Source organism: Sander vitreus, chromosome 7 (genome assembly GCF_031162955.1).
Source record: "Sander vitreus isolate 19-12246 chromosome 7, sanVit1, whole genome shotgun sequence".
Lineage (NCBI taxonomy): Eukaryota > Metazoa > Chordata > Actinopteri > Perciformes > Percidae > Sander > Sander vitreus.
The window spans coordinates 26,443,627-26,457,446 of record NC_135861.1 but is presented as its reverse complement, the minus strand read 5'-3'; the positions used below and the strand labels follow the sequence as shown (position 1 = coordinate 26,457,446).

General features: G+C 43.4%; 1 protein-coding gene across 1 annotated transcript in view; it reads right to left on the bottom strand.

Annotated features, from left to right (window-relative positions):
• Positions 1-10,570, bottom strand: part of itga5 (integrin, alpha 5 (fibronectin receptor, alpha polypeptide)) — a 38,597-nt gene extending 28,027 nt beyond the window's left edge. Inside the window, exon 1 of the mRNA XM_078255700.1 lies at positions 10,131-10,570. Coding sequence (XP_078111826.1) covers positions 10,131-10,339 — 209 coding nt within the window. The 5' untranslated portion in view covers positions 10,340-10,570. The remainder of the gene's footprint in view (positions 1-10,130) is intronic.
• Positions 10,571-13,820: the final 3,250 nt, after the last annotated feature.

The window sequence follows — 13,820 nt, the reverse complement described above, 5'->3', positions numbered from 1 at the left end:
TACAACTACAGGAAGGGCAGCCGACCACTTCAACTGACATGGAAAGAAGCAGTGAGGGTACAGGTGAGCCTTCAGAGATGAAAGAGAAGTCTGTTAATGGGGAAAACAAAGATTTGGAGACGGTTAAATTGAAGAAAAAAATATATCCCCCAGTAGATAATGTGTCTTAAGTGGATGGCTTAGCCATTACCTCATTCTGGACCCACTTGACTCGACAAGCATCTCAGGCACAGTTGCTGGCATTGATGTGGGTAGATAGGCAAAGGACCATTGAGACCAGACAGTGTCTAGGGAGCGCCAAAACAGGAAGAGCACACCCTTTCCTGCCCCAGATCTTCCAATAGTGCGTGAGCGTTTACATTTTGGTTAAACTTAGCATCCTGCCCCCAAGGGTAACTACTCAGCAGGGTCCAGAGGAAGACAGGGAAGCCAGCATGAGTCAAAAAGCAGTAAAACCAGCTGCAATTGTTTTTCAAGGCCTTGTAATTCACAATAATTAATACAACTGAACCTATTAGCTCAGATGACAAAACGCAGAAAGTTATGGGTTGGTTTATGGAGAAAAAAATCTAACAGAAGTGGGCCAGAGTGCGCTGGTGGTCAGTACAAAGCTTTCAAATCATTTCATCATCTGTGGTTTTGAAAACACCCAGCTGTGGGAGAACAAAGGAAAGGTCACAGAGCAGAAGTTATGAGTTTAATATCACAACGATACTGCGGTCTTAATACCTCAGAAGAAATACAGTGCAGTGCCAATACCAAATGTGGAGCAGAAACTCCTGGTTTGTGTTGGAAGAGAGAAAACGAAACAAACCAGCCGGATTTGGAGAGGAAGAAACATTTTCTGACAGCATATGCAGACGCAGGAAGATCCCAGTAAAGCGGGAGATCTCCACCTGTACAATAATCTAAGTCACAGAGTGGCTTCCTGGTCAGGAATTCTCATGCTGAAGATCATCCTCCTGCTGTCTCAGAACTCTCCCACACAGATATGCAAGCAGTCAGTTAATATTTAACACTAGGAGACCACACTCTGTTAAACTGTTCTGAACAAGAACAGTTCCCAAATACCTGAAAACACTAGATATGTTTGAAAAAACATTTTAAAAGATTAACTGTATGAATTATTACCTGTGCTCAACAACACGGCTGTGAAAGTTTCAGAGCAGACCAAAGAACAGAGTAAACTTATATTTCTACAGCAAAAACCTTTTAGAAATAATATAAATGCAAGCACATGTATGCAATAAGCGACACCACTGGAGCAACATGCACACACTAACGGGCCCAAGGCAACTGAAAGCTGCAGCATCTTTTGTTGAATCAGATCTGAACAGAGTCCAGCCATAGTTGGCTGCGGCAGCTTTTCAAAGGGAGAAAAATACAGGAAATAACATAACAAGCAGATCACGCTTTAATCAGCAAGTTGGCGGTTGAAGCGAGTTTTCACTACCTTGCACAGATACATGCAGATGTGCAGACACACAAACAGATTGATAGCAATCTGAATGTACTGTAAATGAGGAGGAATTAGCATTTTCATGGGTCTTTATCTGGCGAGGATCAGTCTTAACTGGCATTTCTCCACCCTGCACCTTATCTGCTAACTGTGTGCTCAGAAGGTAGAGCTTAAGTGTCATTAGCATTTAATGAAGCTGTAACTGCAGTCTGCTGAGTGCTGCATTACAAATTCCTTTGTGAAAGTAAGTGGAGTGTATGAGCGGCTCTTGGGATGGGTATGCAAATAGATGTAATTGGTCGGGGGGGAGGGGGGGGGAGCGATGCTCAGCTGACGGATAGACTTGTGTTGTGTCCGAGCCTCTGTGTGTGGCTAAAGTGAGTCGAGACAAAAGGCTGTTCACAGAGGTGATTAAAAAGCAGTACCATCACAGGTTTGATGGGGATCACAGCAGGCAATGCTCACGATGATTCTGAAAAGCCATAGCCTATATCCACAACGTTCCGCTTCCGGCCGGATGTCCGTCACCTTCCTCTGGTGGATTTATGAGGACTATGGTTATTTGCTCCTCAGATCTCTGCAGGTTAAATCCAGACAACTAGCTAGACTCCACCCAAACAAGTTCCTTCCCGAGGCTATTTTGCAGAGGCGCCGTTCCTCCGTGCGGGGGCTTAGCGCCGCCCAAGACGATTGTGATTGGTTTGAAGAAATGCCAATAAACCACAGCACCTTTTTCTCCTATCCCGGAATGCTGTGTGGACTAGCTAGACCCTCCTCCGCAGCTCTGTGGAGAAAGGTCTGGTAATGCGAGACTAGAAAAGCCATGACCAATCTTTAGTGAAGTTCATTGAAATGTTTTGGCTACTGGAGAATTACACCACTCTTCACTTGCCCATTTGTCAGTTTCATGTTGCTAAGGACGAATAGCAGACCCCGTTTTACACACAAGAGAGCGACTTGAGCAATGTCCCAGTGGGGAAGTACGAGGATGAAAAGCATTAGCGGCTTCACCATGTCTAGCATAGTCAACCCCACCAGCTGCCATAGAGCAGCCACTAATGACCTCCACCCCCCCCCCCCAGCTGACAATTAAGCATTAATTAAACTACAGTAAGTGATTTAGGCTGCAAGTGAGGAATGCATAAACAGCTTCACTGTAACCCAGGACTGGGTTCGTCTCATTTGAAGCTCAAGCAATCAGAGGACATTCTACAAAAAAAGTCTTCCACCACACCGCAATTGCCAGACTATAACCACTATTTTATGTGGGGTTGAGAAATTAGGGGTGATGCAGAATGCTGGAACTTGCTGATGTGACACTATCGTGCGTAGCCATGGCTAATGCAGTTTATGATGAGGTTACAGAGGGCAAATTCCTCTGTTACCCCCCGCCCCCTTTTAGTCCAAACATTCTCCCCACCATTCCACATTTAATTGTCTTCCACCCAGCTGCAAAGCTGATGTCACTTGAACACTATTCTAATCGTCTTAAGCGAGAAAGAGAGGGAAATCACAATCACATTTGTTAAGCTTGTCAGTGCCGGCTGCAGTCATAAACGCAGCTCAACGAACGCTGTGGCACAGGCACAAATGGAGCGAGTTGGGGAGGGGATTGGCCTTCAAACCTCAGCAACACCTAAGTAAAACACATACAGTGACCCATGGAGTTTACACAGAGCTATCAACACGCTTAAACATTGGAGTGGTTCCGTATCAGTAAAGAAACGGAGAGGCAGTGACCTGATCTGAGCCAGAGGCAGCTCTTTGCCTTCACTGCACTCCCTCCGCGGTGGAGATATGGAGCATGCTGAAAAAATACAAAAAACAAACATCTCTGAAGAATCACTTCACCAATTATATCAGTGACTCCCCACCAGGGGTACCCCTGGGGTACTTCTGCAGTTGCCAGGGGGTACGTTAAAGATTGAAGAGTAGCTCAACTAATAATAATAAATAAAACATAAAAACAGAATTGTGATTTGATTGGAAAAACATATCTACATAACAACATGAAGTCAACTGTAAGACCTAAACACTACGTGTTGCAGTTAAGAGTGTGTGAAAGCTAGCTGGCAAGCGAGCACAGAATGTTAAATATAATGAATAAATGTAGAAATAAATAACTACTTAAAAGTAATGACTAAACAGATCGAATGCTTTTTTTTTTTAAAGTAGCTAAATTGAGAAACAGAATAGCAAAAAGTTGAAATAGGTAGCTAAAAGTAATGCCTCAATGTAACGTTAATAAAACAAATGGTTGAAACATTCAGCTTCACTCTAAGTTGAAGTAGCCTAGAAGGCTTGTAATAGTGTAAAAGCTGACCAAACAGACATTTATATTGTATGAAATAATTAAGGATATCCACTTTTATATAAGGAATAATGTTCTACAGTTAGAACATACAATGTGAATTGAGATCAGTGTTTTTTGCCCCCAATGGCTAGAGGATAGAAAGCCTCTAGGATTAGGTACTGGTTAGCGTTAGGGTTAAGGTTAAATGCCTTGAAGGCAGTGGTCGCAGCGCTGCCTGGAAGGAGCAGTTGGGGGCAAAAAACACCATAGAGCGTGAATTGATGAAGGGGTACGTAAGTTCATCTGACAGGGCTGTGGGGGTACCTTTTACCAAAAAGGTTGGGAACCACTGTATGAAATTGTACCTGGATCATTGTGAGTAAACCGTTAGTTGACATGTTGAACAAATTAATGAATAATTGTATGATGTCACCCTGCAGTGATATTGACTTTTCAAAGCATGTGTGGGCACTTAAGAGTGAGATCAGCCGAATGAAGCACAAGTAGTGTGTGATGACTTATTCTAGACCACATGGAGCCATACGAATAGTCTCGTGTCCTCTCAGAACCAAGGCCAGACAGAAGCTGTTTGAGTCCTTGTGGCGGCCATATGGACACACACACACACACACACACACACACACACACACACACACACACACACACACAACACACACAACACACACACCACACACACTGCTGCTGTCCAGCAGGAGCCTGAAGATGATGAGAGTAGCAGTGCCTGCTGGGATGGCGTGTGCTGACTACAGAGAGTCTACTGTGCTGTGCTGAAGCCACGTTTTTTGTTAACGGTCAGATGGTACTGTTAAAACCAGATAAAAGATCTGTATGTTGCTTTAAAAGGCATGTCTGTTATGACAACCTATGTACATTTCCACATCCCAGGACGAACTTGAAAAAGAAACCATTGAGACGTGAACCCGCACCGACCAATGATGATCAGATAAACAGTCCAGTCTGTCGAGGATCTGAACCCACTATCACCACAAAAGCATTTCCTTGGTATCCTCAAAAGGATAGCAGTGGTGGGCAACAGGTGGCCTGCAAATCACAAGCGCAGCTGGCCAAGGTAGCCAAACAATGTTTATTGTCACACAGGAAAAATGTCAATTTGAAAATGATAGTTTAGACTTGATGCTTTTACGCTCCTCTGCAGCTGGGCAACTGTCCTAGTAACTGAATCAGCATGTCGACACCGAGCTGATTTTGCCGTTGTTGTTTTTACTTCCGACCTAGCAGCAGACCGCAATCACTCTGTGGCTGTATTGTGCCATTCTTATGGGTGCTTTTATATTTAATGTGTGAAAAACACCATCCACTTTGTCAGAACCACCAACCATGCAAAAAGCATTTCACAAGTGGCAAGTGAGAAATTTGAAACATCCTGCTAGTTTTATAAAACATCAAAATGACTTGTGGTCGAGCCTATGCATTTTCTCATACCAAGCTGTTTTCCCACCCCCACCCCCCAAATACAACCCCTACCTCCCAAATATAAACCCTCCCTCCCCTTTCGTCGTCCAACTGCCCTAAAAAAATCCTCCTGCAGGGAGTTTAACTGCTGGTGGTTCACACCTCTCCACAATGCTAACGTCAGGGGGTCCAGTCCTCTCACCTCAGGATAGAGAGGCTGTTGTATTAAACATGGTGATGTGTGTGTGTGTGTGTGTGTGTGTGTGTGTGTGTGTGTGTGTGTGTGTGTGTGTGGGGGGGGGGGGGGTGAAGCAGCTGTTGAAACACTTTGGTCTATGCACCCCCACAACTCCAGCCATACCCATGAATGCATGCATGCATGCATACATACATACAAACGCACCCACACATCCAGAGACAGTAATGGCCAGAGGTTACGTCTCATTTCCATCTCGAATATGAGTTTTGATGCTAATTTGAATTTCAGCCAGTGGAATTTTATAGTGCACACGCGGACGATGTCGTCATTCGCTAATTGCTATATAAAGGACAGCCTTTATCAAGTTACCATAGATGTGAGTCATTTGGTGACCTGGGGTTAAAACAAAACCAGGCCTGCTGGCAGTCTGAGATTAAATCTAGCAAAGTGTGAGTCAGGACAACCCTGACCAATAGCTAACTCCATTCCAAAGTAGACTGACGTCCTCTGGGCATTCCCAAACCAATGCAGCAGACGTGACAGGAGGGTCCGCAGGCCCTTTAAACACATCGTCACCCTCCACGCTGACATCTTTTTCCAGCGAAACACACACACATGCTCATTATTTAAAGCCCCCTTTTTTACCGACAGGCCAGTAAAAGCTAGACAGGCACTTTATGTTTGAGACAGACTGCAGTGTAGCCATGCTAAGTATATCCTGACTGACCTTTACAGACTCTAATGTTCCCAACCTTCTGGGCTGATTATCATAGGTGCACACAACGTTTGACAACAGACAATTAAAAGCGGCTTTTCAGAAGGCCAACAAATTAAGAAAGAAATGAGTCATAGTGAAAACTCCTCAAATGGAAAACAGTAAACAATTTCTGCCGTCAGACAAAGGGTCCCATTGTCTGCACGCAACGACAAGAACCTGGATGAAGAAAATCTTGGCAGCACAAATAAACAAGCTTTGCTCCTGCAGCCCAAACACTTACTGGTTTGATTTAGAAACCAGTCCATAAAGGAGGACACCAGTGAAAACAATAACAGAAAAGAGACTGATCATATATGGAGAGGGACCTCTGTGTAGACACAAAGAAAACATTGTAGCTTTTTAGTGGTCAAAAGAGAGCTCAGTCCAATGTCAATATTAGTTCAACTCTAACCCTGTTTGAGAGGGTAAACTTCAGTGAAGTGACCTACATGGGCAAGCTGACCCCGGCATGTACCCGTCATGGCCAAACTATCCGTGAGCTAATGCACATCACCCACATGTCACTGAAACACATGCAAGGACTGCAAGGATGCAAGGATATTACTATCATCCATCATTGGACGTTTTTGTGTGTGGCATTTTTAGGCCTTTATTTGATAGGACAGTTTAGGCATGAAAGGGGAGTAGAGGGGACAGTACGAGGACTGAGCCTATGTACATGGGGCGCACGCTCTACCAGGTGAGCTAACCAGGCACCCCCTTTTTAGTAGCACTATAATTTCACTCAGAGCAGTTAAATTAAATAAAAAGTGGTTAAAATGTATGAATGGGCTGCAACTAATGATTATTTTCTTATTAATCTGTCGATTATCTTCTCAAACAATGGATTTGTTGTTTTGGTCTATTTTCCACCACAGAAAATGGTGGAAAATGTAGATCCCCAAAGCCCAAGACAACGTCCTCAAATGTCTTGTTTTGTCCACAACAAGCTACAACAAGCTTTATTCTTATTCGTCACATACAAACAGTACAATGTGAAATTCAAATACTGCATTTAACCAATCCTAAGTATTAGGAGCATCCGGGGAGCGACTTGGGGTTCAGTGTCTTGCTCAATCTTGTGGTTGAGGACCAACCCACTCTCTGAGCCACAAGCAACACAACTCAAAGATGTTGAGTTTACTGTCACAGAGGAGTGAAGAAACTATGAAATATTCACATTTAAGATGCTGGAATCAGAGAATTTTTACTTATCATAAAATAAATGACTCAAATCGACTATCAAAATAGTTGGCGATTAATTTAATAGTTGACAACTAATCGTTGCAACTCTAAATGCATGTTTTCTCAAAAGTCCAACATTAAACGGCTACCTGTAGCTGTCTCATCCTTGCATACACTCCAGGCCAGGTCTGTTATTATTTACAGCCCCCCTGAACTTTGACTCCTATCTTCAGTATGATCCACTCGCTTATCCCTGCCTGGCACCGGAGAAAGTCAAAGTGGAGTCAGTTGCTGTTGTTTGATTATGATGTGTTTGGGAGAGAGTCAGCGCTCATGATGAAGAGGAGGGGGTGCTAGGAGTCCATCTTCCCTCAACATGAAATAGCGCGCGCGCGCACACACACACACACACACACACACACAAACAACAGGGAACCATATATCCTCTTGCCCTTCCTGTATGTATCTGACAAGAGCCGGCACACACAGTTCACAGACACTATCCTCAGGCGTTCTTTCATGGTGGGCCGGCTGCCAGTGTCCAAATTTAATGTTATTACGCCAGGCCGAAGGGCACAACAGACCCACATATATAAACTTGTTGTCAAGGATGGGCGTCACACAGAAAGTGAGCCTTTATGTTCGCAGGCCTGTCAGGGAGAAGTATCTGCCTGCCCTTGTCTCCGCATTTACATCTGCTATCAGTCTCATCTCGTTAATGTACCGCTATAGTCCAACCAGTCATGAACACAAGTGTTCAAAGTCGGAGCCAGGCTAACAGCAGCTCACCCTGACAAGAAGAAACTCCCTGTGCAACCCTCAGCTGACCTCACCCCTGGATTCCAGCTACTCCCCCACTCCCCATGTCTCCAAAGTGTGGGCGAAGATGATGTGATGGCAAAAACAAGAGATAACACAAACTCATTTCATGACTCCACTGGTATCGTCTGATATGTGTCAACCTCTAAGAAACTGTGAATGAAAAGAGGCAGAAACATATGGTTTTTGCAGATAAAGCAGTGAGTCATGATCTTAAATGTGCTCTCTCGTACTGTTTTGTTTGACATTTGACTTCTGAATACATATCATCCACAGGGAAATTACAGGGCACTAGGTTGTAGGAGGCAACACTTAAACATTATTCCTGTTCTGTTCTGCACATAAAACCCATTGTCTCATCTCCTCCTCCATAGGCATGGCGTCTCGACTGTAGAAAAGTTCAGATTAAGTCATCAGTAAGATGACGTCTACGCCGTCTCACACTTAATGGGTCGAGGAGAGATGATGGGGAGAGAGGCTAGACAGTGGGGGAAGGTCTAGGGGATGGATGAATTAAAAAGCTCTGCAGAATGACATCAGCATAGGAAGATGTAAGGAGGGGGATGCTGGAGAGAGAAGAGGGGTTCATGCATTCAAGCTTCACGTCCTAAATCATACTTCTCTTCTGTAGCCCCTGCTTCCCAGGCAGAGAGATGAAGACCAATAGCAGCAGGCTTTTAAAGAGACAGGGAAGGCCAGGGGAAGAGGGGGGGAATCTCCCCATGTCTGAGTGTCTGCAGTCCAGGGAAGTGGGGAGGAGAAACAGGGGAAACTAGAGCTGCTGCTGGCGGCCCACTCGGCACAAAGCTCTTTCTCAAATCCCAGTATGCTGGCTGGTCGAACAGTGGGCCGAGACACCGCTGGTGCTCAGCAGACACAGACTCAGCCAGGAAGTCTGAAACCTTGACAGCGGCTGCATAACCTTTTGTTAATGGTTGTTACAATTACAGGGTTGGATCCAAGGCCCAGTGAAATGTACTGAATGTGTAGCAACAGAAATGCAACAGTCTGTCAGCAGCTGAATTAACACATGCCTTGTTTTTTTGCTGCATCCTGTTGATATAAACACTTCATGCTCCTTGAACAGTCAGAATGTCCCACACTCTTATTTTCTCCTCATACAGGGTATTAGACCTGACCACAGGCATGTATGCATGAGTTTAAGTCCCTCAAAGTGACTGATGCCAAAAGTCTCTTAAGGAAGAATGTGAGACAATCACAGCATGCTGCTGGGTGTCAGGGATCACATCCCCACTGAGCCAGGAAGAATCACAATCTGCTGATTGTAATGCTTCCTTTGGCAGGCAGCATTTTAGACAAATAAGATGGGATTGCTAAAGGTTGTAGTTAATAGGCTTTTTCTGGCGTTTAAAGGCCAGAGCAGATTAAAAGGTCAGAATTAAATGTAATTTTGTTGGGCAATAAGATCAGGTACTGCAGGTGGTTCCAAAAGGTTTTGGTCTTTGTTTGGGTTCATTTATTTTTATAATGAAATAGCCACTCTTTTATATTAGCATTATTTTGGCTTTAATGTCGGAGTCATTTAGCACACAAATGCAATTTCCTGAACATATTCAATTACCGTGAGTTGTGTGCACACTGAGGGCGTGTGCGCTGTGCGTAAAGCACGTATCCAGAGATCACAGAATACCCACAAACCCCTGAATTAATGTCAGCGCCACAATATCATCACACAAATGAATTCCGTAGGCCTGTTTCCTTTTGGAAACTTGTATTATAACGTTAACAGGGGAGTTGTAAATGTTCTGAAGTTTTGGCAAAAACATATAGTCCCATGGAACGTTTGCACGCTGCGCGCAACATATTTGTGTACAACTGGGTATATCGTGAAGCGCCCGACACAATTACAAACAAATGTTTCAGACTTTTCCTGGAGCTTGTTGCTTTTAAAAAAACACATATTCTTCATTTGTTATTGTAGAAAAAATAAAGATTGCATTACTTCTGTGTTAAAGAAACTCACCTGGCAGAATCAGCCAAATAAAAGTCAACAGCATATCCGAAGTAGCTCCCATTAGGTCCGCTGTAAACAGCTGTGTTCTCCACGTCCAAGTTGAACGCCTCGCAGACAGGCTGAGAAAAAGTTAGTAATAGCCCGCTGATACAAAGGAGTGAGCGTGCGAGAAGGGCTACTATTCCCGGCGTCTTTACGCGAAATCGTTCCAAGCCCATATCTGAAAATAAATTAATCCACTCAAGTGTATTTTCAATTGCGAAATTGCCCCAGTTTTTGTGCGCTTTCGAGTCCGCAAATCAGGCCTGAAAACAGTGGTGGAATATGGCTAAAACTGCATCCCTGTAACTCTAAGCAGCCAGTATCTCATTAATGCTCCGTCAGCTCCTCTCAGCGTCCTCACTTCTCTGTCTGCTTCTCTCCAGACCCACGCCTTCTCTGCTCACCTACTCATGATACATGGAGCAGGGAGTTCCCAGAGCCGTGACAAAGTTTGGAAGAGGAGGAGCCTGTGATTCCCTGAAAAAGAAGAGGGGCACTTCTCATCCACTAACCTATCTCGGAGTACATGTTTACCAATGTGGTGGATCGGGGGTCACTTTTGCACTTTTAAGTTCAGAGACTTCCTTATCAGTGGCACTTAACAAAAGAACAATGAGTCAAAAATCCTTCTTTTTTTGACTTTATCTCACAGTTATCTTGAGCTTTTGTGACTGAAGTTGTTTTTAGAGAAGGCAGCCTGATAGTGTAGGAGATGGGAGGTCAATGAAACTCCACATGGCCAATCATACAGTATATTATCTGCTATTCAGATGCCTCTGCTGTAAATGACATTATCATCTTGTGGACCTTTAGGCTTGAGGTTTTCACTGGTAAATCAGAAATTCAAACTGTTCTGAAATTCTTTTTTTTTTTTTTTTTTGCCTTTATGGGGATTAATAGCCTTAATCCAGACTTTATCAATAATAATAAAGCAGTTCTGTTCATAGTTTTGATATTTTGAAGCAGCATCTTTGTTGATTCCATAAACATGCTAAAACTAGGAATATAAACCACTGCTCCACTGGTTAAATAAACCTCCCACATACTGTATACAATTCTCATAATAAAGCAAAGACCTATTTGCACAACTTCACACTAATTACACCTTTGTCACACACCCTTGCATCGCAATGTGTGATCCACATGTATTTCTATCTAATTACAGCGTTCATCTGATTTGGGCATCTGAAGTCCTCTGGTGCTTTTTGGGGCGGTGTGGGAAGATTTCTTATTGCTGCCTCTGAATCACACGAGACCGAGGAAAGTGGTTAGGCTGCGAAAAGCAAGTACTCGCTGAAATGAGACCTTTAATAAACCTATCCTAGCCGGCTAGGATTAGTGACTGCTGGTTTAGCTGATGCACTTGAAGCCTCAGTGATTGAACACAGGGGCCACATTTGGCTGTGTGGCAGTGGCAACATAAACTCTCTGTCAAGTGCTGCTCGTATTTATAACTGGTCTGAAGCTCCCCGACACAGGGAGTGAAGTCTGACCGTAGACTGATGGGAGCAATCCGGAGAGTCTGGTTGGGGGGCCCGGTTCACAGCTGTTGGGGGCACTTGATGGTTCAACGCCTTAATCCTGGAGGGGTCTCATTCTCTCACTCTGTTTTTAGGTTCTTCGGGATGATTTGTAGATGAAGCAGAAATCAAGACAGAAAGACGGGTTATACTGTATGCAGCCATCAAAATGATCTGGAGTCCAAACTTTCCCCTCTGAAGTCATGGTTGTGTTTTTTAGAAACCCCATCATGCAAACTCTGAAATGAGAAGATGTTTGCACAATCGGCCACAAACACGATTAAAAATGATAGGTACGTCAACTCATGCCACTTTGATATGCGTTTCTGGATCTTCTGAAAGTCTGAAGCCATTGGAGGTCGTCATAGTCATTTACACACAGCCCCCTGACCTCATGATGTATCAGGGTTAGTTAGAGGGGGACGAGCAAATACTTAAATAGATAATACTGGTATCAGCTCTCGCTTGGTCATTGTCTTCTGTAGTGTCTGCCTGATTGAACGGCACAGCTTTCATGTTATCTATCCACCAACAGTTATCTATGTGACATCGTAAAGAATCAGGATTCGCCAAGCGATAGGAGAAATATTCCTTTCAAGTGTTTTCCCCCCTCTTTCTCTTCACACACGTCTGTATGTGTATGTGTGTGTCATCCAGTAGCAACTTTTTACCCTACAAGCCAGTGTATACAAGTGTTTTCCGTTAAGCATATTTTGTGTGTGAAGCCAAAGCCTGTTCTGCTTTTTGGTGACTCGTAATTTGGTCTGGCTAACTGAACAGTATTTTCCATCTCCCTCCAACTGTGATTTCCGTTGAAAAAGGGGGTGTGGTTTTGTTTCAATGCCTCTGCTTTGACATCATCATTTGGCCACTATGGCAACAGATCTGAAGTGCAGCAAAACACTTAAAGAACATTTCACAGGACTCTACACAGCTGGCCAACTATTTTAAATATAGACCTGACACATTGGCACTTCTGCAAAGCCAGGCGTATATATGTGCGACCACATGCACACACACACTTCCACTAACTCTCTTCTTTCCTGGTTACTGAGCATATGTTTTCCGATATAGTAAGACAAATTATTAATAGGACTACCAGAAGGCCACTTAGTGCCGTTATCTTCACGCACATATATCATGATATGTAAACTCAGTGTTCCCATGCTATTGCTTCTCATTTGCTTTACACTTTACAATTCTATATGGGGCAGTTAAACAGATTTGGCTACACTTTAAACTAAGGAAACATCACTGTCACCTGTCAGCCATCTCCAATTCTATTCAAAGGAATAATTCAACATTTTAAAATCAATAAGTTGTGGCTTTACAGGGGTTATGTGTCAAAGTATTTCTAAACTAGTGAGCTTTAAAGATGTTGGTAGGTAGAATTTGTTACCTCTCGACAGAGCTGGGCTAGCTGTTTCACCCTGCTTTAAGTTTTTATGCTAAGCTAAGTTAATTCCCTCCTGGCTCCAATTGAATAATCAGCAGACAGATATGAGAGTGGTATGGATCTTCTTATCTTACTCTATGCCAAGAAAGCAAATATTTAACTAGGCTACTCCTAAAACTCTTAAAGAAAAAGTTGCACATTTTTGGAAAAACGCTTAAAATACATACACAACCATACAAAAAAAGTGTAAAGACAACAGAATAGTTAATTAGTGCATGGATTTTGGACAGAGCAAAGCTAGCTGTTGCCCCGTTTACGGTCTTTGTGCTAAGCTAATCAAACCAGCTTCTCACAACAGCTTCATATCGTAGATCACCTATTTTTTGGCTCAGTGCTCAATAACCTACACAATCACAGCAGTCACGTGCGTTCAACAGAAGAAAATACAATTTTAGGATAAAAATATGCTTTGATTGGCAGTGATGAACGCACAACCCAAGTGAAATTCAGGCCATTATGGGGCTTGTGTAGACAGCTGCATTGATTAAAAGTGTATCTGTGCCGTCAGACGGGCATGAGACGTACAACTGAAAAAAAGTGGCTGAAATACCTCCTGTGTATAGACAAACCTTAAAATGCTTGTCAAATGTCAAACTATTGCTTTTAAACTCTTTCCTTCAAAATTAAGGTTGTCTCTTCAGCAAACAATCACTACATCTATCTGCCACGTTCCAATGATCT